Source organism: Ornithorhynchus anatinus, chromosome 14, assembly GCF_004115215.2.
Source record: "Ornithorhynchus anatinus isolate Pmale09 chromosome 14, mOrnAna1.pri.v4, whole genome shotgun sequence".
In the NCBI taxonomy this organism is placed as follows: Eukaryota; Metazoa; Chordata; class Mammalia; order Monotremata; family Ornithorhynchidae; genus Ornithorhynchus; species Ornithorhynchus anatinus.
The window spans coordinates 44,504,989-44,531,151 of NC_041741.1; the positions used below are offsets into that span (position 1 = coordinate 44,504,989).

General features: G+C 54.0%; 2 protein-coding genes across 3 annotated transcripts; one reads left to right on the forward strand and one right to left on the reverse strand.

The window, feature by feature from the left end:
• The first annotated feature begins 8,206 nt into the window (after positions 1-8,206).
• On the forward strand, positions 8,207-16,133 carry CDC42EP1 (CDC42 effector protein 1). Its single transcript, XM_007666378.3, has 3 exons — positions 8,207-8,356; positions 11,654-12,522; positions 14,461-16,133. The coding sequence occupies exons 2-3, from the start codon at positions 12,075-12,077 to the stop codon at positions 15,138-15,140; spliced, it is 1,128 nt and encodes a 375-aa protein (XP_007664568.2). The 5' UTR covers positions 8,207-8,356; positions 11,654-12,074; the 3' UTR covers positions 15,141-16,133.
• A 1,005-nt stretch (positions 16,134-17,138) lies between these two features.
• Positions 17,139-24,571, reverse strand: LGALS2 (galectin 2). Of its 2 annotated transcripts, none has more exons than XM_029078591.1 (4): positions 24,390-24,571; positions 18,824-18,903; positions 18,193-18,352; positions 17,139-17,351 (listed from the first exon to the last, which is right to left on the reverse strand). In XM_029078591.1, exons 1-4 carry the CDS (start codon positions 24,471-24,473, stop codon positions 17,205-17,207), a joined length of 471 nt encoding a protein of 156 aa, XP_028934424.1. In that variant the 5' UTR covers positions 24,474-24,571; the 3' UTR covers positions 17,139-17,204. The 2 variants fall into 2 exon arrangements, with proteins under 2 accessions (XP_028934424.1, XP_001510438.2); XM_001510388.4 differs by lacking the exon at positions 24,390-24,571 and adding an exon at positions 19,326-19,409.
• Positions 24,572-26,163: the final 1,592 nt, after the last annotated feature.

Genomic DNA, 26,163 nt, shown 5'->3' on the forward strand with positions numbered 1-26,163 from the left:
TGTACAGAGAACTGTACTAAGTGCTTGGGCAGACACTTTCCCTGCCCATGACAAGCTTACAGTCTAGAGCAGTCATGGGCTGGCATCGTGCCTACCAATTAAGTGCTCATTAAAAAGGGTTGATTAATTCACTGATTGAATAGAAATTGAATCCCCATTTTAAAGATGAAGACACTGAAGCTCAGGGAAGTGAAATGACTTGGCCCAGGACACCCAATAGGCAAGTGGCAAAGCTAGATTTAGAAGTCCCCTGACTCCCAGGCCAGGGCTCTTTTCTCCAAACCACGCGGCTTCAGCTTGACCTACTCTCTCCCTCCGCCTTCTGCTTTCCCCATCAGCTCCTTGCCATTTTTTCTCCAGTGCCCTGCTCCTTGCTCCCATGTGGGTCCTGCAGAGGTGTCTCTCGACCCTCCAAACAGACCCAGGCAGAAAGAACATCTGTAACATGGGGATTAAATCTAATCTCTCTACTTAGACCGTGAATCCTGTGTAGGACAGGGACGGTGTCCAACCTCAGTATCTTGTATCTACCCCAGTGCTTAGTGTAGCCAAGCACTTAACAAATACTGTAACGATAAAAGGAAGAGTGACATCTTCTATGCTGCTGATGTCTACTTGTTTTGTTTTGGTGTCTGTCTCCCCCTTTCTAGGCTGTGAGCCCGTTGTTGGGTAAGGATTTTCCCTATTTGTTGCCATATTATACTCTCCACAGTACACTAGAATATACACAGTTTACTCTCCACTCTACACAGTAGGCACTCAATAAATACTTGTTTTGATGTCTGTTTCCCCCCTTCTAGACTGTAAGCCAGTTGTGCGCGTGGCTCAGTCGAAAGAGCACGGGCTTTGGAGTCAGAGGGCATGGGTTCAAATCCCAGCTCGGCCACTTGTCAGCTGTGTGACTTTGGGCAAGTCACTTCACTTCTCGGGGCCTGAGTTCCCTCATCTGTAAAATGGGGATTAAGACTGTGAGCCCCTTGTGGGACAACCTGATTCCCCTTTGTCTACCCCAGTGCTTAGAACAGTGCTTGGCACATAGTAAGCGCTTAATAAATACCAACATTATTACATTATTATTGTGGGCAGGGATTGCCCTCTTTATTGCTGAATTGTACTTTCCAAGCGCTTAGTACAGTGCTCTGCACACAGTAAGCGCTCAATAAATATGATTGAATGAATGAATGAAATACGACTGAATGAATCTTTGTCTCAGTGGTGGCTAGAGCTCAGCCCAGGGTTGGTTCCAGGTCAGAAGGGAATGCTGGCTGGGACCTCTCCAGGAGATCTTACCCCAGCGTGGCCCCAGGGAAGGGAGGGAGAGGGAAAGAGGATGGTCCTTGACTAGGGGGCTCTTACTGCAGCCTCCCTGCCCCTCCAGGGACTAGTTTCCCCTCAGCTACCCTAGGGATGCCTTGGGCCAGTGAGGTAAGAAATTGGGGGGTGGGATGTCATCCAAAGTATCCATCACCCCTAACCCCCCTCCTTGGCCCCTCCCTGGACAGAACTTGTCTGTGGTTGGAATCTCTGGTATGGAGAGGGGGAGAGGGGTGGGCATTGAGGGATTGAGGGACCAGATGGGAAGAGGAAAGAGATGAGGAGTCATGACAAAGCAGTATGGCCTAGTGGAAAGACCACCAGCCTGGGAGTCAGGAGACTTGGATATGTGTTCTGCCACTTGCCTACTGTGAACTTGGCCAAGTCACTTCACTTCTCTGCACCTCAGTTTCCTCATCTGTAATATGGGGATTCGGTACCTGTTATCTCTTCTACTTAGTCAGTGAGTCTTATGTAGTAGATAAGCAGCATAGCCTAGTGGATAATGCACAGGCCTTGGAGTCAGAAGGACCTGGGTTCTAATCCCAACTTAGCCACTTGTCTGCTGTGTGACCTTAGGCAACTCACTTCACTTCTCTGTGCCTAAATTCCCTCATCTGTAAATTGGGAATTAAGACTGTGAGCCCTCTGTGGGACGGGGACCCTGTCCAACCCGATTATCTTGTATCTACCCCAGTGCTCAGAGCAGTGCCTGGCACATAGTAAAGGCTTAACAAGTACCACAATTATTATTAGTAGTAGTGTTTGTTTAGTGTGCCAAGTACTGTACTAAGTGCTGAGTAGATACAAAATAATCAGGTCAAACACATGCAGTTCACAGTCTATGTGTGAGGGAAAAGAGGTACTTCATCCCCATTTTATAGAGGAGGAAACTAAGGCCCAGAGAGGTGAAGCGACTTGCCCAAGGTCTCACTGCAGGCAAGTGGCAGAGTAAGGTTTAAGAACCCAGGTCCTTTCTCTTTCATGAAGCCCATGGCTTATCCCTCAGGCAATGGCAGAGCTCTCTCCTGGATACCAACGGGTTGACTTTTGAGCCGAAGTCCCTCCCTAGTGAAAGGAGCAGAGGCCAGAGCCCACAGTTCGCCATCTTCCTGGCTGCCCTCTCCACCAGAGAAAGGTGGGGTCCTGGGAGAGAGGCCGAGGGCTGAGAGGCCAGGCGGGCATTGGGCCGGCAGGAAGAGTTGCCAAGGAAGATCTGCCCATCTCCCTCCCCTCCCCTTCCTCCATGGCCTCTCTGAACCACACGGGAGGCCACCGACTGTCCCCGCCCCTCGACCAGATGTCGGCTCCTCCTCTGGACCAGCAGAGCTTCCCCACCCCTGCGGTATGCGACCTCAAAGATGAATGGAAACATCTGGAAGTTGCCCACAACCCACTGGGCTCCCGGCTAATGAGGAAACCTGAGCCAGAGTCCCTGGGCAGCAACAGGATATGTGTTCCGTGTGTGCAAAACCAGCCACCCCCACCCCCCACCACACACACGAAACCCACCCCCTGTACACACAGACCCAGCCATTCCCCAACACACACATGGATTCCGCCCCCTGCACATTCAGAGCCTGCCCCCCTGCACAGACAGAATCAGCCCCAACACACAAAAGCAGCATGGCATAGTAGATAGAGCACGGGTTTAGGAATCAGAAGGACCTGGGTTCTAATCCCAGCTCCACCACTTGTCTGCTGTGTGGCCTTGGGGAAGTCTCCGGGACTCAGTTACCCCATCTGTAAAATGGGGATTAAGACTGTGAGCCCTTTGCAGGACAGAGACTGTGTCCAATCCAGTTTGTTTGTATAAACCCCGGTGGTTAGTACAGTACTTGAAAAATACATAGTAAGTGCTTGAAAAATACCATTATTATTATTAGCAGTAGTAATAATAATAAATGAAGCCAGCCTCCGCCACACACGGAGTCAGTCCTCTACAGAAAAGGAGTCGGTCCTCTCCAACCAACACCCCTCCAGTCAGCTCCTCGCACCCACTCTTATGACCCACCATCGATCACTTTGGGCCTCTCTATGATGGGGAGGAAGTAGGGGACCAACCAGCAGCCCCTGGGGCAAGGGAGGTGAGGCACTGCCCTCCCACTCCTGACAGTCTGCCTGGACCCTGGAGGCTGGGGCAGGCCCAGACTGTCAGTACCTGGCCCGAAGAAGCTTGAAACTCTCAGAAGGGCCATGTTGACATCTCCCCCAGGCCCCCTGTGGGAGAGGGGCAGGGGAGGGGTCTGGGGAAAGATGGACAGACTGCTGGCCTGCACGGGTTGGATGAGCGGGTGGGCAGATAGGTGACCAGAGTGGTTGGGGTTCAGAGGCAGATACCACAAAGGTCTGCACCTCATCTCAACCCAGGCCTGAGCTCCAGCCCAGACCCCACATCCATACCTCCAGCAGCCCAACCTCTCTGCTTTCCTGCCACCTGGGGCAAGGACCGACTGATGGAGGAGAAAGCCAAGCCCCTTCCCCAGTCCCAGGGGACCCTGACCTCAGCCAGTCTGGGAGTGGGGGCCGGGGGTTGCAGGAAAGGGAGGGCATTAATTTTCCCAGAAGACGCAGACCCGATGGACTTGCTGTTGGGGTGAAGAAAGAAGATGGAGAAGGGGAGGGAGAAAGGAAGGGAAGCGAAGCTCTGGGCAGCTTTCCCCAGAGGAGGGTGTCCCCCCTGTCCTCATCTGGAAGGGATTTGTTCTGCATTCTCCAGCCTCCAGGATTCTGGTTCAGTGGGAGTTAACCCTTGCCCCACCTGGCCTTGACCCAGGGGGCCGGGATGGAGAACTGGGTGCCGGGAATCAGAAATCCTGGAGTTAGGGCAATCCAGGCCCCACCTGGCCTCGACCAGATCCTCCCCAAACCCCTTTGTTGGCCCAGTACACTGAGGGAGATAGCGAGAAATGGGCAGAGGCCTGAATCAATCAATCTAGGGCTGGGATGACACCTAGAATTTAGCAGGATATATCCACCCTTCCCCCTCCGGCTGGGGAGTGTGACCTGGTGGAAAGAACCCAAGATAGGGAGTCAAGAGATCTGGGTTCTAATCTTGCCTCTGCTGCTTCCCTGCTGTGTGACCTTGGGCAAGTCACTTAACTTCCCTGGGCCTGTTTTCTCTCCTGTAAAATGGGGACTACATACCTGTTCTCCCTGTCCTGTAGATTGTGGACAGTGACTGCATCTGACATGATTACCCCATTTCGTCGCTGGGGCTTAGCCTCAATGTCAGTGTTTGGCACAGAGTAAGTGCTTAACGAATACCACTATTGCTGACTGGCTCCCAGATCCCTCAGGATCTCAAAGTAACCCAGGGAAAGGACCTAGAAGTATACCCTCAGCAGGATAGAGTGTGAGGCAAAATTATACCTCTTTTTGGAAATCCAGTCTCCCTGACCGCCCCACTGGGCTAAGTCAGGCCCAGATGGCCATAGCTGAATCTGGCCCTCTGTTCCACTCACCTCTGGAACCAGTCCAGGCCCCTGGGGGATCTCCAGACCCCCTCAGACCTCCTAAACCAGGAATCTGGGACCCTTCTCACTGGCTTACCCACCTGATACCATATAGAACACTGTACGCTCTGTTGGGACAGACCTTTAGCTAAGTAGAGGAGAAACTCCTGGGATGTGGGCAGGTCAGAGTTGGGGAAGATGGGACCAAGAGGGCTTGCTGCCCCTCCTCCCTGCATAGGATCTGAACTGGGGACCTAGGAAGAGGGGAGTAACCCTCTCCCCCTCATCTCGAATTGTAGGTTCCTAGAGGCCTTCCCTGACTAGGCCCTCATTCATTCAATCAATCATTCATTCAATCAATCGTATTTCTTGAGCATTCATTCATTCATTCAACCGTATTTATTGAGCCCTTACCGTGTGCAAAGCACTGTACTAACCGCTGAGCACTGTAGTATTCATTCATTCATTTAATCGTATTTCTTAGCATTCATTCATTAATTCAATCGTATTTATTGAGCGCTTACTGTGTGCAAAGCACTGTACTAAGCCCTGAGCACTGTAGTAAGCTCTTGGGGCAGTACAATATAACAGAGTTGGTATCAATCAAACAATTAATTGTATTTGTTGAGCCCTCACTGTGTGCAGAGCATGGTACTAAGTGCTTGGGAGAGTACAATAAATCTAACAATGTAACAGACACATTTGCTGCCCACAGCTAGCTTACAGTCTAGAGGGGGAGGCAGAGATTAATATAAATAAATAAATTACCAATATGTACATATGTGCTGTGGGGCTGGGAGGAGTGATGATTTCAGTGAACAAGTCAGGATGATGCAGAAGGGAGTGGAAGGAAAGGAAACTGGGCATTGAGACTGTGAGCCCCACACAGTTCCTGCACCTTTTATTCACCCCATCCCTCAGCCCCACATCCCTTGAGTACATATTTCTAATTTATTTATTTATGTTAATATCTGTCTCTCTAGACTGTAAGCTTGTTGTGGGCAGTCAGTCAATCATATTTACTGGGTGCTTACTGGGTGCAGAGCACTGTACTGAGCGCTTGGGAGGGAATATAACAATAAGGGGACACATTTCCTGACCAAATGAGCATAAAATCTAAAGAGGGAGACAGACATTAATAGAAATAAACAAATTACAGGTATATACACAAGTGCTGTGGGGCTGGGAGGGGAGATGAATAAAGGGAGCAAGTCAGGGTGAAGCAGAAGAGGGTTAAAGAAAAGGAAAAGAGGGCTTAGTCAAAAATGCCTTCAATAAGGTTTTGAAGGTGTGAAGAGGGCGTGAACGTGTCTACCAACTCTGTTATATTGTACTCTCCCAAGCACTTAGTACAGTGGTCTGCACACAGTAGGTGCTTAATAAATACAGATGATCAATCGATTGATAGAGCAGCGTCCAGTGGCTCTTGATGGTTGAAGTGGGGATCAGGCCACAGGTCCTGGTGAGGGAGAGACCCTAGGTTTGTCCGTGGGAAGAGGCCCTGTCCTTAGTGACCGCCCCCACCCCCACCCCCCACTAAGATGTTTCAGGTTCTGGTCAGGCAGAGAGGTCGGGGCGTTGAGGAGGGTGGGTAGAAGGCACCTCAAAGACGTGAATTCCCTCCCCCGGAGTATTATTATTATCATTTGCTGTTGAGTGATTCCGGTTCATAGTGACTCCATGGATATACTTTCTCCAGAACGTCCTGTCCATGGATCTACTTTCTCCAGAATATCCTGTCCTCTCCCATTCATTCATTCAATAACATTTATTGAGCGCTTACTATGTGCAGAGCACTGTACTAAGTGCTTGGAATGTACAATTCGGCAACAGGTAGAGACAATCCCTGCCCACTGATGGGCTCACAATCTAAGAGAGTTAGACTCAAAGAAATGGGTCCGGATCTGCCCCACGCTCTGCCAACTGCCGTATCCACAACCTTTCTAATGGTTCTTCCATTATTGTTGTTATGGTCTGCATCCATCTAGCTGCTGGTCTGACTCTTCCACGTTTTCCCTGGACTTTTCCTGGCATCTGTGCCTCAGTTACTCCATCTGTAAAATGGGGATTGAGACTGAGCCCCACGTGGGAAAACCTGATCACCTTGTATCTACCCCAGCGCTTAGAACAGTGCTTGGCACATAGTAAGCGCTTAACAAATACCGTTATTATTATTAAGATCTTCTCCAGAGAATTAGTCCTCCTGATGATGTGTCCGAAATACACTAATCTAAGTCATCTGGCCTTCCAAGGACCACTCTGGTTTAATCTGCTCCAAAATCCACATGGTCGTTTTTTCGGGCAGCCCATGGTATTTGCCAAAGCCTCCTCCAACCCTCATCCCCACCACCCCCTTTTCGAAAGAACCAATGTTCTTTCTATCCTGTTTTGTCACTGTCCAGCTTTTGGATAATAATAATTCTGGTATTTGTTAAGCGCTTACCACTGTTCTAAGCGCTAGGGTAGATACAAGTTAATCAGGTCATCCCACTTGGGGTTTACAGTCTCAATCCCCAGTTTCCAGATGAGGTAACCGAGTCACAGAGAAGCTAAGTGACTCGCCCACGGTCACGCGGCGGGACAAGTAGGACCCACGTCCTCTGACACCCATGGCCTTCCTCAGTTCCCTCATCTCGAAAATGGGGATTAAAACTGTGAGCCCCGTATGGGACAGGGACTGTATCCAACCTGATTAGCTAGTGAAAAGCAGCGTGGCTCAGTGGAAAGAACCCGGGCTTGGGAGTCAGAGGTCATGGGTTCTAATCCCAGCTCCACCACTTGTCAGCTGTGTGACCTCGGGCAAGTCACTTCAATAATAATAATAATAATGTTGGTATTTGTTAAGCGCTTACTATGTGCAGAGCCCTCTTCTAAGCGCTGGGGTAGATACAGGGGAATCAGGTTGTCCCACGTGAGGCTCTCAGTCTTCATCCCCATTTTACAGATGAGGTAACTGAGGCACAGAGAAGTGAAGTGACTTGCCCACAGTCACACAGCTGACAAGAGGCAGAGCGGGGATTCGAACCCATGACCTCTGACTCCCTAGTCCGTGCTCTTTCCACTGCTTCTCTGGTCCTCAGTTCCCTCATCCGGAAAATGGGGGTGAAGACCGTGATCCCTATCGTATCGCCTCGTATCTACCCCGGGGCTGGGAACAGCGCTTGGCAGATGGCAAGCGCTTCACGGCCTCCAACATTATCATTATTATTATCGCTGGAAACACCATCGAAGCGACAAGGACCAGAATCCACTCCCCCGGGTGGCCCAAGTAAATTCCTCCGGCTGCCTCACTTAGAGGACATTGGTCAGAAGGCGTCGAGATCCCGCCCCCTGCCCGGCCCCCCTCCCCAACTCTTCCCGGCCTTTCCCCCCCCCCCTTCCCTGCCATCCAAACGGCTGCCCACGGAGGCGGAGGGTCCGGGCGGAGAAGGGGGTCTGGGGGCGGCCCGGCCGGGGGCGGGGGAGGAGGGAAGAGTTCGAGCAGCAACGCCCCCGGCCCTCCCCTTGGCCCGGGCTGTGGGCCACCGGGCCACTGAGCTCAGACGGGGAGCGGTCGACAGTGCCCAAGTTTCTCCCCTCGGACCAAGGTAAAAAGCCAACGGCAACTTGGGGAGGGCGAGGGCGCTTACTGCAGTGAGAGTTTGGCAACGCGGGCTGGGAGAGGCTGAGGGCGCTCAGTACAGTGCCCGGCGGGGCTCGGGAGTCAGAGGAGCTGGCTTCTCATCACTCGTCCGCTGGGTGAGCTCGGGCCAGGCGCTCGACGTCTCTGGGCCTCAGTTGCCTTCTCTAAAATGGGGAGCAAAACTGGGACCTCCCCCTTGTGGGACAAGCCGATGAGCTGGTATTCCTTCGGTCGTATTTATTGAGCGCTTCCTGGGTGCGGAGCCCCGGACCAAGCGCTTGGAAAGTGCAACTCGGCGACAAATAGAGACAATCCCTACCCGACATCGGGTACCCCAGCGCTTAGAACAGTGCTTGGCGCCTGGTAGGCGCTTAACAAATACTATTTTATTAACGAATGCCATCGTGATTATTGTCGACTAACAAATACCATCGTAATTATTATCGATTAACCGGAACCATCATTATTATTTGCACTGGGGAAACGTGTCAGATGTTTCGGGGGGAGGGATAAGAGGAGGGAAAAGGGGGCCACTACGCTCCCCCCCACCCACCCACCCTGCATTCCGAGCTGTGGGAGTCGGGAAAATCCGATGAGGTCATTCTGTCCGGCTCCGCTCCGGCCAAGCCAAGGACCTCCCCCCCTCCGCCCCCATTCTCACCCCAATTTCTCCCTCCTCCTCCTGGGGGTGGACACAGGCCTCGCCCCAGGGGCAGGGGGCGAATCTGTTTGCTTGCCCTCCAGTCGGATTGGCCCGGTTGGGACTCTTGATCGATCGATCGATTGATCGATGGGGGTTTTAACCCTGTCCAGCTTTCCCCGCTGGGACCGTGGGGAGGGGGCCCGGGAAGGACGGCCTGGGGAGGGGGGTCATTCGTTCTGGAGGTCCGGCTGGAGGAGGGGGAAGGGCAGGAGGGTCCTGTTGGGGTCCTGTGCAGATGCGTGGGAGGAGGGAGTTGCGCTGACCACCCCTCCCTCCGGCCCTCGACCCTCTCGGGGGGTATCCGGACCCCCCCCTCGACCTTCGGCCCAGTTTAGTGGAAAGAGGACTGGCCTGGGAATCACACGGTCAGGGGTTCTAATCCCGGCTCCTCCACTTGTCTGCTGTGCGACCTTGGGTAATAATAATGATGGTATTTGTTAAGCGCTTACTACGTGCAAAGCACTGTTCTAAGCTCCGCTTCGCTTCTCTGTGCCTCACTTACCTCCTCTGTAAAACGGGAGTTAAAACTGGGAGCCCCACGTGGGACAACCTGATTACCCCGTATCCACCCCCAGCGCTTAGAACAGTGCTTGGCACATTATGATGATGAGGATGGTATTTGTTAAGCACTTACTATGTGCCGAGCACTGTTCTAAGGGCTGAGGGGCCGGAGGGGGGGGATACGAGGTAATGAGGTGGTCCCGCCTGGGGCTCACAGTCTTCATCCCCATTTTAGAGATGAGGGAACTGAGACCCAGAGAAGTGAAGCGACTTGCCCAAGGTCACCCGGCTGACAAGTGGCGGAAGTGGGATTAGAACCCATGCCCTATAACTCCCAAGCCCGGGCTCCGCTGAGCCGCGCTGCATCTCTATAGTTAGTGCTTAACAAATACCATAATAGTAATAGTAATAATTAGTATTATTATCCCGCCCGTCTCCGCCCTTCCCTCCCTTCCCCTCCTCCCGGGACCCCTCCCTTGGACTGGGAGAGGCTGGGGGGGCGGGGAAGGAAAGGGGGTGTTTAACCCTCTCCTTTCCGGAGAGCATCCTCCTCTGTCAGCTCGGGCCCCTCCCCTTCCCGCCTCCCCCGGGGGCTCCTGGCACCGCAGTCCCCGAGGGGGTGGCCCTCGGTTGGCCGGATTCGGGCCCGGGCCCGGGCCCAGGGCAGAGGGGGTGGGTTGTTTTCCCAGCGGTGACCTCGTTTGGCCGCGGCCCGTGGGAGGGGCCGGGGAGGGGGGAGGGGAGCAAACAATGCGCGGGAGGGGGCGGGAGGGGGAGGGGGAGACACGTGGCGCCGGGGACCCATAGCCTGGACCCAGAGGAGGGGTCACCGCCGATGCTGGGGGAGGCCAGAGACCAGCCGGACCCTCAGCCGGGCGACCCGCCGCCCAGGAGACCCTCACCCCCCACCCCCGGGGAACCCCTCCACCCTTTCCGCAGGGTGCTTTTGCTCCCCCGAACACTAGTTGCTCCAGGGGTGCTTAATAATAATAATCATTATTATTAGGGTAGTTGTTAACGGCTTGCTCAGCACCAAGCACCTTTCTAAACGCTGGGATAGATACAAGTTAATCAGGTTGGACGCAGTCCCCGTCCCCCATGGGGCTCACGCTCTTAATCTCCATCTTACAGTTGAGGGAACTGAGGCCCAGAGAAGTGAAGCGACTTGCCCAAGGTCACGCAGCAGACGTGTGGCGGAGCCGGGATTAGAATCCTTGACCTTCTGACTCCCGGGCCCACGCTCTATCCACTAAGCCACGCCGCTTCGCTGGGAGGGTGAAGGGGACGGGGTCCGGGAGGTCCGAGTCGCCCCAGAAGGCTGGTGGGACAGGGCCTGAAAGAGATCCCAAGCTCAGGAGGAAGAGAGCGGGGCAGGGACGGAGGGAACAATAATCACTGTGATCTTGGTTAAGCGCTTACTCTGTGCCAAGCACAAGACTAAGCCCTGGAGTAGATAAAGTTCAATCAGATCAGACACTGTCCCTTGTCTCACGGTCTAAGGTGGAGGGTGGAGAGGTATTTTAATCCATATTTTACAGAGGAGGAAACTGCGCTACGGAGAAGGGAAGTGATTTGCCCAAGGTCACGCTCTAGGACAGTGGCAGAGCCGTCATTAGGACCCAGGTCTCCCGATTCCCAGTCCGCGGCTCTTTCCACTAGGCCACGCTACTTCTCAGTTGATTTAGGAGGGCGGGCTGATGGGATTGGGAAGATGTCTACCCTATTAGGAGTTGGGAGGAGGAATTTAAGGGTGTAGTGTGACTTCTGCCAAGGCAGGGATGGGACTGGGTCCAGTGGTAGTCAGTCAGTCAATCGTGCTTATTGAGCACTTCCTGCGTGCAGAGCACTGTACTAAGCACTTGAGAGAGTACAAGACAACAATAAACAGGCACATGGAAGGGGGGATGAATAAAGGGAGCAAGGCGGAGTGATGCAGAAGGGAATGGGAGTTGAAGAAGTGGAGTACCTCTCCTCGATCCCTCCCACCGAATTCTCCCGCTCTCCCCACCTGCAGCCTCTGGAAATCATGTTTTCCCCTTCCGTTCTGTCCCGCTGCAGGCCACAGTCTGCTGGAACTTGGTCAGCGACCCCAGCTCAACCCCGCTACCTGCCGGACCACTCACCTGGGCCGGGGAGAAGAGGAGGGCGGGTAGATTAGCGCTAAATCCCCCACCTTCTGCTCTCCCGGGGAGACACGGACTAGAATCACCAGCCCCGGGGTGCCCGGGTCATTTTCGCTGGGCCTGGCTGCGGGGGGCACCTCCTGGGGTGAGATCATGGATCCCCAGCAGCCCTAGCTGTAGGGGCCAAGTCATCTCCCCAAGGGGGTGCCCGGCGAGAAGGACCGAGGAGCCAAGAGGGGCCGCACCACAAAGTGGAGGATCTGAGGCCAGAGCCGAGGCCGGGCATCCCCCGGGACACAGGCTGGCGTGGACATGCGGCGGCCCTGAGCGGCCCCCGCCCCGAGCCAGGCCCCGCCATGAGCCTGGGGAAGCTGCCCATGCTGGGCTGGGTGTCGGGATCCCATGGCAAGCGGAAGCCTCGGGCGGAGCTGACCTCGGACATGATCAGCCCACCGTTGGGGGACTTTCGCCACACCATGCACGTGGGCCGGGGGGGCGACGTCTTCGGGGACACCTCCTTCCTCAGCAACCACGGGGGTGGGGGCGGGAGTGCAGGCCCGGACGGACGCTCCCCCGGGAGCTTCCTGGCTCGGACACTGCGGCACGTGAGGCGGGGGGGCGCCCCGCCGAGGGGGGGCATGGTCTCCGCCTCCTCCTCTCCGGCCCCGCCTTCCGTCTCCCCCATCATCAAGAACGCCATCTCGCTGCCCCAGCTCCATGAAAGTGCTTACGACGGTGTGATCGGGAAGCTGAGCTTTGGGAGCCCTCACAGTGGCAGCCCCCTCCAGGAGCACCTTGGCTACGGTGAGCCCGGGGACTGGGTCCCCTCTCCCTGGTTCCCCGGTCTTCCCCTACATCCCTCCCCCCAGCTCTGCCCCAGTCTCCATCCTCATCCCCTTTCCATTCCCTTCTCCCCGTCCAGCTGCGCCCTCAGATTCCCCAGTGAGGACTAGGAGGGTGTAAGGCCCTCCAGCAGACCGGCTCAAAAAAGAGAAATCCTCTCGCTCCTGGGTTGGACCTCCCTCTGTCCCTGGCCCTGCGTGGCACTTGTTTCCCCCAGGGTAGGTGGGTCTTCCCCCAACCTCTGCCCACGCTGCCCCATCTGGGCCTACAGGTCCCCGGATTGGAGCAGGCATGACCCCGAGGATCCCTTTCTGGAGACACCCACCACGTTCCCCCTTCAGCGGAACAGAGGGCCGGACCCGGAAGAGGGGAGGGAAGGGATGGGGTTTGACAGGGCAGGCACTGCCTTTCATTCAATAGTCATTCAATAGTATTTATTGAGCGCTTACTATGTGCAGAGCACTGTACTAAGCACTTGGAATGAACAAGTCGGCAACAGATAAGGGATGGTGCTGTTGGCAGAGTGGCCTCCTTGTGCCCGGCTCTGCCCCTTGTCAGCTGTGTGACTGTGGGCAAGTCACTTCACTTCTCTGGGCCTCAGTTCCCTCATCTGTAAAATGGGGATTATCTGTGAGCCTCACGTGGGACAACCTGATGACTCTGTATCTACCCCAGCGCTTAGAACAGTGCCCTGCACATAGTAAGCGCTTAACAAATGCCAACATTATTATTATTGTGCCCACCGTTAGCCCGGAGGGAGCCGTGGGGCAATGCTGCCACCTCGTGGATTTGTGAGATGCTGGGCTCATTATTTCAATCAATCAATCGATCGATCAATCAGTCAGTGCTTTTTATTAAGTGCTTTCTGTGTGCCGAGCACTGTACTGAGCGCTTGGGAGAGGACAGTACAACAGAGTTGGTAGGCATGATCCCTGCCTTCAGTCTACAGGGAGCAGACAAACAAACGTTAAAATAAATTACCCAGAGGGGAAATGAGTGGGCAGGGAAGATGTCTGTTTATTGTTGTATTGTCCTCTCCCGAGCACTTAGTTCAGTGCTCTGCACAAAGTAAGTCCACAATAAATATGATTTAATCAAGGAATGATATGTATATTAATACTGTAGAGGTGGAGGTGGGGTGCTTAGGCAGTACAGATCCAATTGCATAGGTGATGCAGAAGGAAGGGAGAGTAGAAGAAATAGAGCTTAGTCAGGGAAGACCTTTTGGAGAAGATCTGATTTTAGGGACGGGGGAAGGGGTGGGGGAAGGTGAGGAAGAGGAAGGGGGAAGAGAATAGGAAAGGGGAGAGGGACCAAGGAAGGGGGACGGGGAAAGTGTGGAAGGAAGGAGAGATTAAAGGGATGAGGGAAGAAGAGAGGGAAGAGGAAGGGTAGCACACAATGCAAGTGACAGGTGCTGCTTTTGTAAATATCATTATTATCATCATTATTATTATTATGGTAATAATTGTGTTTGTTGTGCATTTGCTATGTGCCAAACACTGTACTAAGTGTGGGGGTAGATACAATATAATCAGGTTGGACACAGTCCCTGTCCTACAATGGGTTCACAGTCTAAAGGGCAGGGAGAACAAGTATTTAACCCCCATTTTACAGGGGGGCAAACCGAGGCCAGAGAAGGGAGTTGACTTGCCCAAGGTGACCCAGCAGGCACAAGTCTCAGAGCCAGGATTAGAACTCAGGTCCTCTGACCCCATCCTGTGCTCCTTCCACTAGGCCACACTGTTTCCACTCTACCCCTTCTGCCGTGGGTTGGGTCAGCAACAGCACCCCCAGCCAACAACCTCCCAGCGTACCACCATGATCCCAAAAATGTGACTGGGCCATCTGGGATGACCCAGCCCCCTGTTCTTATTCCACTCTCCCTTCCCCTCACAGACCAGGATTCCCGGTTCCGTACCATCTCCAGCTTCCCCCGATCGGAAAAGCCCCTGGACAGAGACGGCTCCTTCCCCTCAGAGCCCGAGCTCCGACGGTCCGACTCGCTGCTCTCCTTCCGCCTCGACCTCGGCCCCTCCCTCCTCAGTGAGCTCCTCGGCACCATCACCTTCTCTGAGCCCCCCAGCACCGGGGAGACGGGCCAGCCCCCCACCTCCAGCAGCCCCCCGGCGACTCCCCCAGCCCCAGGTGCCCCGGCGCAGGGGCACTGCCCCAATGGAGACTCGGCAGGAACGGGCTCCCTGGGTGGGGGCGGGGCAGGACCCCCCCCACAGAGGGAGGGCGAGAGCGGGGCCCTGGACCCAGGGAGCAGGGGCAGGTGGTCCGAGGGCTGGGCCCCCGGCCGCCACTACAGTGAGATGGGGGCCCGGCGGGAGCTGGCCGAGGTGTTGCCCCAGGGTCGGGGTTCCTGGGAGAGCCAGGACGAGGGGCCTTGGGGCCCCGGCTGCCAGACCGGGCCTCGGCCCACCCGGGACCTGGAGCGAGAGGAGGAAGAGCAGGACGAAGAGGAGGAGGAGGAGGAGGAGCCGCGGACCAGGTTCTCCGTTCCCGCCACCGTACAGGCAGACTCCTTCGAGTTTGCAGGCGAGGAGGAGGAGGAGGAGGAGGTGAAGGTGTGAGCCACCCAGTGCGGGGAAGGGGTGCAGGCCGGACCTAGCAGAGAGGACCTTTCCCCTGGAGCAGAGCGTCTCAGTGAGAGGTGGGCTGACTGGCTCCCTGCCGTTCCACTTCCTCCTGCCCCAAGAAGACTGCAACCTGTCCTCTGCCCCTCTACATGTGGAAGAGACCACCCACGTGGGTGGGTGGTCTCTCATGAGGCTCAGAGAGATTTGCCTCCAGGGATGGGACTCTGAAGCTGGGAGTCAGAGAGAGGAGCCCAGATACTTTCTCCCTTGTCTGCTGCTCCCCAGCCCTCGCTGAACATCTGCTCCATGGGCATTTCCCAGTCCACCCTTCCCTGCAGGAGGGAACTCCTTCCCCACCTTCCCCAGGCCGAAGAGGCCCCAAGCCGGAGAAGGCCCTCAAGGAACTCCTCTCCCCCTCAGGTGGCTTATAGGTGGGAGGGAACAGGCTGGGCACAAGGGGAAATGTAGGCCGACCTAAGCCGGGACGTTGATCTGAACCCCGGCCCTGGGCCAGAACACCACCCTCTCCATCTCCAGTCGGGACTGTGCCCGGTCCAGGCCGTAACCGGGGCCTGGGCCCACCGATGACTGTGAGGCCTTTGTGCCTGGGGCCTCGGGACTGGGGAAAGGGGAGGGGCTGACACCACAGCCTTCCCATTGTCTCCCCCATAGGGGAGTTGAGAGCCTGAGGAGAGAACACCCCCTTCCCCCAGAGCAGAGGACGGCTCCCCGGGGGCAGGAGCAGCAGCACCCCACCAGCTCTGCCCGTCCCTCAGTACCCCGGGCCCCAATTCAGTTTTCCTCAAAGCCGGAGAGAAGCCAGACAGCCCCTGGTCAGAGTCCTCCCCCACGGCCCTGGCCCTCTCTCTGGACAGCTCCCCACGCTCCAGACCAAAGGTCAAGCCTGACCTCAGCTGGGAGGCATGAACGCCTCCACTCCCAGAATCCCGGGCAGAGGCCTGATTAAAAAGGGATTTTTGATACAAACGTCTCGTGTGTTTGCAGCCACCAGCCTCCTTTCCTAGGCCCGAGTTGGGGGTCTCCCAGCCCACGCCGCTGCCATTCCAACTCCACTCCGCCTCTATGACCTTTGCCCCAAGTCTGACAGCCCCTGTCTGTCCCTCCCCGACCTTGGCCTCCCCTTTCCCCTCTCTGAGGGTCAGTGCCCCTCCTCCCCTGCAGTGGTCTAGGTCCGCTCCTACTAGGGGTTGAAGGATGTGGCTTCAAGTTCTTCATCCTTTGACAAGCCCCACGCTGCACTCCCACTCCCAGGCCCCAACGCCCAGGTCCGGGGACAGAGGGGGCCACCCGGTAATGAGTAACTCCAGTGGAATGTCTGAGTCGATAAGAGGTGCAGGTTGGTGGGTGGTGGGGGATGTCTTTGGGGCCTGGTCAAGGGAGAGGGGAGGGTGGGAGGGTGTCTCAGGAGCTTGGCTGGAGAGATGGGATGCATGGATGTGGAGGGGGTCTCTGGGGGCTGGTCAGGGAGAGGGAAGAGGGCAGGTGAAGGGGGAGGTGTAGAAATTCCTGGGAGTTGGTCAGGGAGGGGGGAGGGGTGGGTGTGGAGGGTCTCTGGGGCCTGGTCAGGAAGAAGGGAGGGGGTAAGGGGGGGGGAATCTCTGGGAGATGGTCAGGGAGAGGAAAGAGGGCAGGTGAAAGGAGGTCTCTGAGGCCTGGTCCGGGGGGGAAATCTCTGGGAGATAGGGAGAGGGGAGGATTGGATGTGGGGGTTCTCTGGGGCCTGGGAAGGGTCTTATCTCTGCCTGGAAACTCAAGCCCAGACCTTCTGATGTTGCCCAAGAGACCCCATTCCATCAAAGAGAGACACTGGCCACCCCCAAACTCCCCCAGTCCTGAAGTCTTGAAAGCTCCCCCTCCCCCTCCCCCCTACCCTGAGGTGGGGAGATGGAACCAGGGCCAGAGAGGGAGAAGCAGAGTGGTTGTGGGACAGGTCAGACCTCGGGCCCACAGAAGGGACACAAGAGGCCGGAGGTCTGACGGAGGAGCCTCTTTATTGCACCAATGTCTAATGGAGGAGCCTCTTTATCAGGTCCAGCCTCAGTCGTATTTGAAAGACGTGACCCTGAGGCCACTGTGGATGCAGAGGTAGGTGATTTGGTCGTGGTTGTTCCTGTTGGGGAAGGTCACCTCGTGCCCATCTGGCAGCTTCACCCGGAACTCATCTCCCTGGAATTCCACAGTGAGCTGCAGAGACAAGGTGGGGTGTGTTGGTGATGTGGGCTGGGGAGGGCGGTTCACTAAGCCCTCAGTACACCCTCCCACTCTCACTGTGAAGGCAGGTGGGGGTTATACCTGGAGCGCTAATGATCACATGACAAGTCCCAGCCTCCTGTGGCTGTTCCCCGGGCTGCTGGGACTACTACTTCAAGAAGCATTAAAGAATAAGGGACCTATGTGGGAATATGCTCTCCCTCCCACAGAAGATGGGAGTTCAGATCAGCTTCCCGTTTGTCCCAGGCCCTTTTCTGGCCCGGTTCGGCTCTCTTTGGGGACAGAGGCTGGTCCCGATATGAGGCAGACAAGGGAGGTTGGACAGGAAGGGCTGCAGTTTGCAGAGTCCATTACAGGCTGAGTGGGGAGAGGGGTGTGGCCGAGGGAATCCTGGGAGAAAGGAGGGGAGAGTTGGAGAGAGCAATGATTGAGAAAGGGGCAAGAACTCGGGGAGGTTGCGGGTTAGGGTTAGGGTTAAGATTAGCAGCAGTTGAAGGAGTTAGCAGTTGAAGCACTTACTAGGTGTCAAACACAGTCCTAAGCTCTGGGGTGGATACAAAATATTCCAATGGGACACAGTTCCTGTCCCATATGAGGCTCACAATCTATAAGAGGGAGGGAGAACAGGTATTTTATCCCCATTTGACAGTGGAGGAAACTGAGGCCCAGAGAAGTTTCAGTGACGCGGTCCAAGGCCCAGAACTATACCAGGCTCTGGGCCCGAACCTCTCCTCTGTTGTCTTCTCCATCACCCAGAGGCCTGACTGCCCAGCTTTCATCATCTGTTTGACCCCTGCCCCGTCGAGGTCCTCACCTTGACTTCTGACCCCGGAGAGAAGACCAGGTGAGTGTCCCGCCTCTCCTCTTCCCAGTGGCCTTGGGAGCGGGAGTTGCAGACGATGGCTGCCTCGGAGAAACGCGGGTTGAAATGCAGCCCCAGTTCGTCGGGGCAGCGGCCGAGGTTGAGCACGAAGCTGCGAGAGCAGAGCTTGGGGTCGCCTGGGGATGGGGGCACTGGGGACGGGATCCAGAGGGCCCCCCCCATCCTGGCTGCTCTCTGGGCCCCTGCCCTTTCGCGGGAAGACTCGGAAAGTCTGACCCCTTTGGGGAAAGGAAGCCGAGGCTGCCGGGACTACTTGGAGCTACTGAAGCTGCTGGGGCTGTGGTCTGGGTTGGGTTCTTCTGCTGCATCGCCCTGAGGCTCAGACCCAGGCTCTCCCTCAGTGGGCGTTCAGTCATTGACCATTATGCCACCATCACCACCACCAACTACTACGTGCCAAGGACTGTACCTAGGGCTGGGTTACAGCCAGGCAGATTGGACTTGATGACAGCGGTGATGGAGGAGGAGGAGGACGAGGAGGTGGGTGGACAAAGTACCTCCCTCCCCCCAGCCCTTCCTCCCAGCACCCCCTCCAGCCCCCCAAAGAATTCCGGGGCCTTACCCATCCGCATCACTGGCGATCTTCCCCTTGATCTTCAGGGTGTCCCCTGACTTCAACTCCAGGTTCAGGATTTCAAACTTCTGTCACAGAAGGAACCAGGGACCTGAGGTACAGCATCTTCACTCCCCCAGACCATTCTCACACTAGACTCTGCCCCTCTTCCCTTCCCCCCTCGCTCCCTGTCCTCCCCAACACCCTCCTCCACAGCAGAGGAGCAGACAAGATTGTTCAGAGAAGGGACAGAAACTCCCCAGAGAGGATGCCCAGGGGTAGGGAAGGGCAGAGAGGAAGAAGGGAGGACTGAGAAGACAGAGACAGTGACAGGAAGGGTGGAGATCAGAGGGAGCGAGATAAATGGGACTAGGCAGAGCGACTAGAGAGAAGTCAGGGAAACAAGTGAGGTTCGCAGAGAGGAAGGAGATTGGGGGGCAGGGATGGCTGGGGCCAGGAGAAGGCAGTGGTGGAGAAAAGACCAGAGGGAGGCAGGAATAGTCTTCCTCACCGACATCTCCCTGAGGGTCTGGGGGCAGTAATGGCTGTGAGCTCTCTGTCCCCTCTTTGTGAGTTTATAGGTCCGGCTGGCTTTGGCGCTTATAGGTCCGGCTGGCTTTGGCATGCATTATCCATTAACTTACCCATTACCCATTAACCCGTTGAAGCAGCGTGGCTTAGTGGAAAGAGCACGGGCTTGGGAGTCAGAGGTCGTGGGTTCTAATCCTGGCTCCGCCGCTTGTCAGCTGTGTGACTTTGGGAAAGTCACTTAATTTCTCTGTGCCTCTGTTACCTCATCTGTAAAATGGGGATTAAGACTGGGAGCCCCACATGGGACAACCTCATTACCTTGTATCTACCCCAGTGCTTAGGACAGTGTTTGGCACATAGTAAGTGCTTAAAAAATACCATCATTATTACTACTATTATTATTGTAGGATTGAGTCAAGTCTGATCTGGTGAGCAGAGGCTGGGGTTGGTTCAGAGAGGCCAGCGGGGGGAAGCCCTGTTTGCCCAGCACCACCAGGACTCTCCCTGTGCCTCATAAATACCATAAAAAAAAGACTCCCCAAGTTCATCCAGCAAGTGAATGGCAGAGTGGAGATTAGAACCCGGGTCCAATTCTCAGGCCTGTGCTGTTTCCACTAGGCCATGCAGATTCCCCAACTTGCCACAGCCTCTGAGCACCCCTTCTCCTAATCCCATCCCTTCCCTCCCCCAATTCCCATCAGGGAGGAGAAGCAGCATCCACAGGAAGAGGAAGCAGAGGCAGGAACACAACAGATAGTATCACCTGCCCCGGGGGCGGAAGAAGGAAGTGAAAAGAACAAAATTCCGGAGACATTGTCTACCCCCCCAGACCCCGGCCTTAGAAAACTGGACCAGCGGAGGACGCTCCTCAGTAGGAGCCCCGATCTGATGGAACACTCTGCCAACTGTTAATAATGCAATATTTACTTCTACTGAGGAGCCGCATGGTATAATGGTTAGAGCACTGACCTGGATCATGGTCAGAAGGTCATGGGTTCTGTTCCCGACCCTGCCACTTGTCTATTGTGTGACCTTGGGTAAGTCACTTAACTTTTCTGTGCCTCAGTTACCTCATCTGTAAAGTGGGGATGGAGACTTTGAGCTCCATGTGGGACGGGAATAGGGTCCAACCTGATTTGCTTGTCTCCACCCCAGGGCTTAGTACAGGGCCCAGCACATAGTAAGTGCTTAGCAAATACCATAATTATTATTAGTACTGCCACTACCACTAATAATAATAATAATAATAGTTCTTGTTCTGATTGATGATTAAGGAGAAGATGGAGCCGACAGCCAGCTTGGAGCTAGGATCCAAGGGGGAAGACAGGATCCCTGTGTCGTCACCGGGTGATTTGAAGAACGACCGGAATCATCCTGTTTCCTCTGGGGTGACAGGATGTGAGTCTGCAGTTTGGCCAAACCAAAATTAAAACTACCACAAGGCAGCTGGGGAATCACAGGGCCCTGTGGACACAGGCACTCAAGTGGTGGGGAAGGCAGGGGCTGAAAGAACGGGACCCGGACTCCTAGGGTTGGAAGGAACCATGAGGGGTCATGAAATTCATCCCCCTACCTCCGGACAATGCCTCCCCTAGACTCTCCCAACCTGATGGAAACCTATCTAGGATCTGTTTGAGGAGCTGGCAGGCAGGACTCCGGCTCTCCCACTCCTGGCTCTCTGGGGCAAGCTCCTTCCTCTCTCTCGATCCCAGTGTCTCCATATTTGCGACTGGGAGAGGCAGGCCTGCCCACCTCCCCTGCCTCTCAAGAAGACTGCGAAGATGGGACGAGTAGGGACCCAAGTTAGAACACCAAGAATTACATTGACAGCATTGGACCAGAGGGAGAAAAGGATTCTGAGAGGCGAGAAAGCCCTCCTTTCCTCTTCTCCCACTCCATTCTGCATCGCCCTGACTTGCTCCTTTTATTCATCCCCTCTCCCAGCCCCACAGCACTTATGTCCATGTCTGTAATTTAACTGTATTGACATCTGTCTCCCCCTCTAGACTGTAAACTCGCTGTGGGCAGGGAATGTGTCTGTTCATTGTTATATTGTACTCTTTTGAGCGATTAGTACAGTGCTTTGCACACAGAAAGCACTCAATAAATATGATTGAATGAATGAACGAGAGAGCCCCACAGAGAGGTTCTAGCCCTAGGCCCCTGTAGAATCTATCTCTGTGTATCCTGGTGGCCTGGGATAGCTGGGAATAATAAAATAATAATAATAATAGTATTTGTTAAGTGCTTACTATGTGCCAGACACTGTACTAAGTGCTGGAGCAGATACAAGCAAACGGGTAGGACGCAGTCTCTATTCATTCCTTCATTCAATAGTATTTATTGAGCACTTACTATGTGCAGAGCACCTTACTAAGCGCTTGGAATGTACCATTCAGCAACAGATAGAGACAATCCCTGCCCAGTGATGGGCTCACAGTCTAATCAGGGGAGACAGACGGACAAAAACAAGACAACATAATCACCGAAAATAGAATCAAGGGGATATACACCTCATTAGCAAAATAAATAGGGTAATAAAAAGATATACAAATGAGCACAGTGCCTAACCCACATGGGGCTTGCAATCTTAATTCCCATTTTAAAGATGAGGTAATTGAAGCACAGAGAAGTAAAGTGACTTCCCAAGGACACAAAGCAGACAAGTGGCAGAGCCAGGATTAGAACCCATGCGCAGATTGCTGATTTGGGGTGGGGGTGCCTCTATCCTGTCTCTCCGCTGACCCATGGCCCACGTCCTACCTCTGGTCTGGAATGCTCTCCCTCCTCAAATCTGCCGGAAAATTACTCTCTCCTCCTTCAAAGCCTTACTGAAGGCACATCTCGTCCAAGAGGCCTTCCCAGACTAACCCTCACTTATCTTCAACTCCCATTCTCTTTCAAGTCACCCTGATTTGCTCCCTTTGCTCTTCCTCCCCCTCCCTGCCCCATAGAACCTATGTATATATCTGTCATTTTCTTTATTGATATTGATGTCTGTTTACTTGTATTGATGTCTGTCTCCTCCCCCAGACTGTGAGTTCGTTGTGGGCAGAGGTTATCTCACTTTATTACGGTATTGTACTTTCCCAAGTGCTCAGTAGAGTGCTCTGCACACAGTAAGTGCTCAACCAATAAATACAACTGAATGAATGAAGACCCTCTAGAATGAGGAGAGGCCGGAAGGGCATTTTACTTGCCTCCTCCCTCAGCCTGGACAGTCCCCTTAGAAATCAAGTTGAGTGGTTCCAGGGACAGAAGGGGCCCAGCTGTTCTTTCAAGACACTTATGGGTAGCGAGGATTGACCATGGGCCAGACCCTGGGTTGGGACTCAAGGACCCCTACAACAGGCTCCTTGGAGGTCAGCAAGGAGGCAGGGGGTAAGAGTAATAATAATTAACTAGTTTATTAATAATGGTGGTATTTTGGAAATGGTATACGTAAAGTGCTTACTAGGGGATGAACACTGTCCTAAGCTTTGGGAAAGGTACTAGTTAATTAGGTTTGACACAGTCCCTGTCCCGCAACAGGGCTCATGGTCTGGGTAGGAGGGAGAACAGGGATTTAATCCCCATTTTACAGGCGAGGAAACTGAGCCACAGAGAAGTTAAGTGACCCACCCAAGTTCAGAGTGGAGATTAGAACCCAGGTCTGTGACTGTAGTGAGTGCTATAGTAAGGTCAGACATAGTCACTGGCCCCCATGGGGCTCACAGTCTAAGAGGGAGGGCGACCAGCATTGAACCCCCATTTTTTACAGAGGCACAAACTTTAGCCCTAAGGAGTGACAAGTGACAAGACCAAGGTCACACAACAAGCAAGTGCAGAGCCGGGAAGACTACATACTGTAAACTCTAGACTATAAGCTCCTTGTGGTCAAGGAACATGCCTACCAACTCTTAGATACGAATGATTGATTGATTGTTGAGAACCCAAGTCTCCTGACTCTCATGCCTGAGGTCTTTCCTTAGGACAGGGATGGTGAGGCTGGAGAAGGAGAGCAAATGGTTTGGCTTTTCCCCAGGGCCGGGAAGCTGGGAGTTTAGGGGAAGGAGGAAGGTCTGTGTCCATCAGTGTGGGGAAAGCTGTCCTGAAGAATCGGGGCAGAGACCTGGGGAATGGGAATGGGAATGCAGGTCCCTGGTCACTCTAGTGAATAGAGCATGGACCTGGGAATCAGAAGGATGTGGGTTCTAATTCTGGGTCTGGCACTTGTCTGCTGTGTGACCTTGGGCAACTCACTTGACTTTTCTGGGCTCAGTTAAGTCATCTGTAAAATGGGGATTAAGACTGTGAGCCCCAAGTGAGACATGGACTTTGTCCACTTTGATTAGTTTCTATCTACCCCAGCACTTAGAACAGTGTTTGACACATAGTAAGCACTTGACAAATATCATTAGTATTATTATTATTCTAGGAATGACTCAAGCCTGATCTAGAGAGCAGAGCCTAGGGTTGGTTCAGAGAGGGCAGCGAGGGGGAGGCCCTGTTTGCCCAGCCCTGCCAGGACTCTCCCTGCTAAACCTGAGCCTTGCCTTCTGACTAATCTCCAGGGGCTTTTTCAGGGTGTGTCTGAAAGCAGCCGCTGAGGAGGGGGACCTGGCTAGGAGGTGGGTGGGGGAAAAGGGCCAAAGTGGACCTGCAGCTTGGGCACAGGTGTTCCTTTGGGGGGGCATCAGCAGGTTCCCCCTCACTAGCATGGGGTTTCCCAGCTCTCCCCTCAGGCCCAGCAGCTCCACCTCAGAGGAGTTAATCACTCTCCATATTTCTGCTCCTCCTCCTTCTCCTCCTCCTCCTCCTCCTCCTCCTCCTCCTCCTATCTGATCTGAATTCCTCAGTGGAAACTCAATACAAAGGGCCCTGAGCTCTCTGGATAAAGGTGCCAGACAGAAACCAGGGTCAGGTCTAGCTCCCTTTCTAGAGAGGGGATCAGTACAATTTAGCGGGCCGAGAGGGATCCTGGAGTCAGGGGCATGGAGGTCAAATCCCAGCCCCACCCCGCCTCTCGGCTTCCCTTCACCCTCCTTCATGTTCCTCCTCTCACCTCTCTTCCATCCTCCTTGGCTCCCTGCTCCTCTGGCCCTTTCTTTCCTTCCTGGAACAAGCTGTCAGTCAGCCAGACAGCCATTCAACCCTGGGGCCGCTTTGCCCAAGCTTCCAAACCGTCCCACAGGAGCTGTGCCGTTGGCAGGCCGCCCGCCTCCTTACTGGCTAAACCCGAACCCTGCCTGCGTCTGCATGCTGCATTCTGGGTAGTGAAGGGACACAGAGTCAGCAGCCCACTGGTGTGTGTGCGGACACATACGTGCCCACACACATCCACCGAGTGAGAGGGACCATTTCTAATTCTCATCTCTGTGCTCTCTCCCACCACTTAGAACAGAGCTCTGCACACAGTAAGTGATTTTATACGATTACTCCTCCTCCTCCACAAACACACTTGCTCTCTCTCACACATATAGACTGTGAACCCCCTGAGGGACAGGGACCCTGTCTAATTCCTTCGTTCATTCATTCAGTCGTATATATTGAGCGCTTACTGGGTGCAGAGGACTGTACTAAGCACTTGGGAAGTACAATTCAGCAACAGATAGAGACAATCTCTGACCACAATGGACTCACAGCCTAGAAGGGGGGAGACAGACATCCAAACAAGTAAACAGGCATCAGTAGCATCATTATAAATAAAAAGAATTATAGATATATATGCACATCATTAATAAAAAAATAGAATTATAATTATAAATATGTACATATATACACAAGTACTGCGGGGGTGGGGGTAGAGCAAAGAGAGCGAGTCGGGATGATGGGGAGGGGAGAGGGAGCAGAGGGAAAGTGGGGGCTTAGTAATTCTCACCTGTGTCTTCTCTCCCAGCACTTAGTGATTTAATAAATACTATTCCTATTACTACTATTCCTACTATATATACACGTACACAGACATACATTCACACATAGAGATTGTGAGATCCCTGAGGGACAGGGACCATGTCCATTCCAAGCGCTTAGTACAGTGCTCTGCAAATAGTAAGCATTCGATATTGAATGAATGAATGAATGTCTAATTCCCAACTGAGGCTTCTCTCCTGGCATTTAATGCTGAGCTCTGCACACAGTAAGGGTTTAATAAATACTACTATGACTATGATGACTACTATTACACACACATACATAAACACTTGCTCACCCATCTGCTTGAAAGCAGAAAAGATTTGGGGTGATTTTTCCTAGAATTTCACAACTCTCCTGCAGTGATTCAGAAGGACTCTGGCCGCCTTTCCAGGCGGACAGAGCTCAGGGCTCAGTTTGGCCTCAGAGGATGGGAGGGAGGCCGGTGAGCTGAGAGGTCACTCCGGGGCTACATGGTGGACCAGTGAGCGGTGTCAAAGCTCCATCTTCTGGAGAGTCTCAGAACGGGAGGGATTTCCACAGGCCACTCAGTCCATCCTGCTTCCTACCTTCAGGCAGGACTCCCCTCCCTCAGCCTAAATTGTCCTCTACTTCACTTCTCAAAAGTCTCCAGAGAAGGAATTGCCCTGGTTTTCCCTCGAAGTATCTCACCAGGCAGGGCGACGGGAAGCTTTTCTACGGTCTAACCTAAATCCTGCCTGCTTCATTCTCCTCTCCTCTTATCTGGCCCTCAGGGAAAAGAAAAGACAGCAACTTAGTGACATTCCTACGGTCACCTTCAGAGATTGGAGAGATTCACTGAACACCATTCAATCTTCTTTTATCCAAGCTACTATAAGCCCAGACTGCTTTCCTTTCCATCCTTTAGTAATAATTGTGCCATTACTGTGTTCTAAGCACTGAGG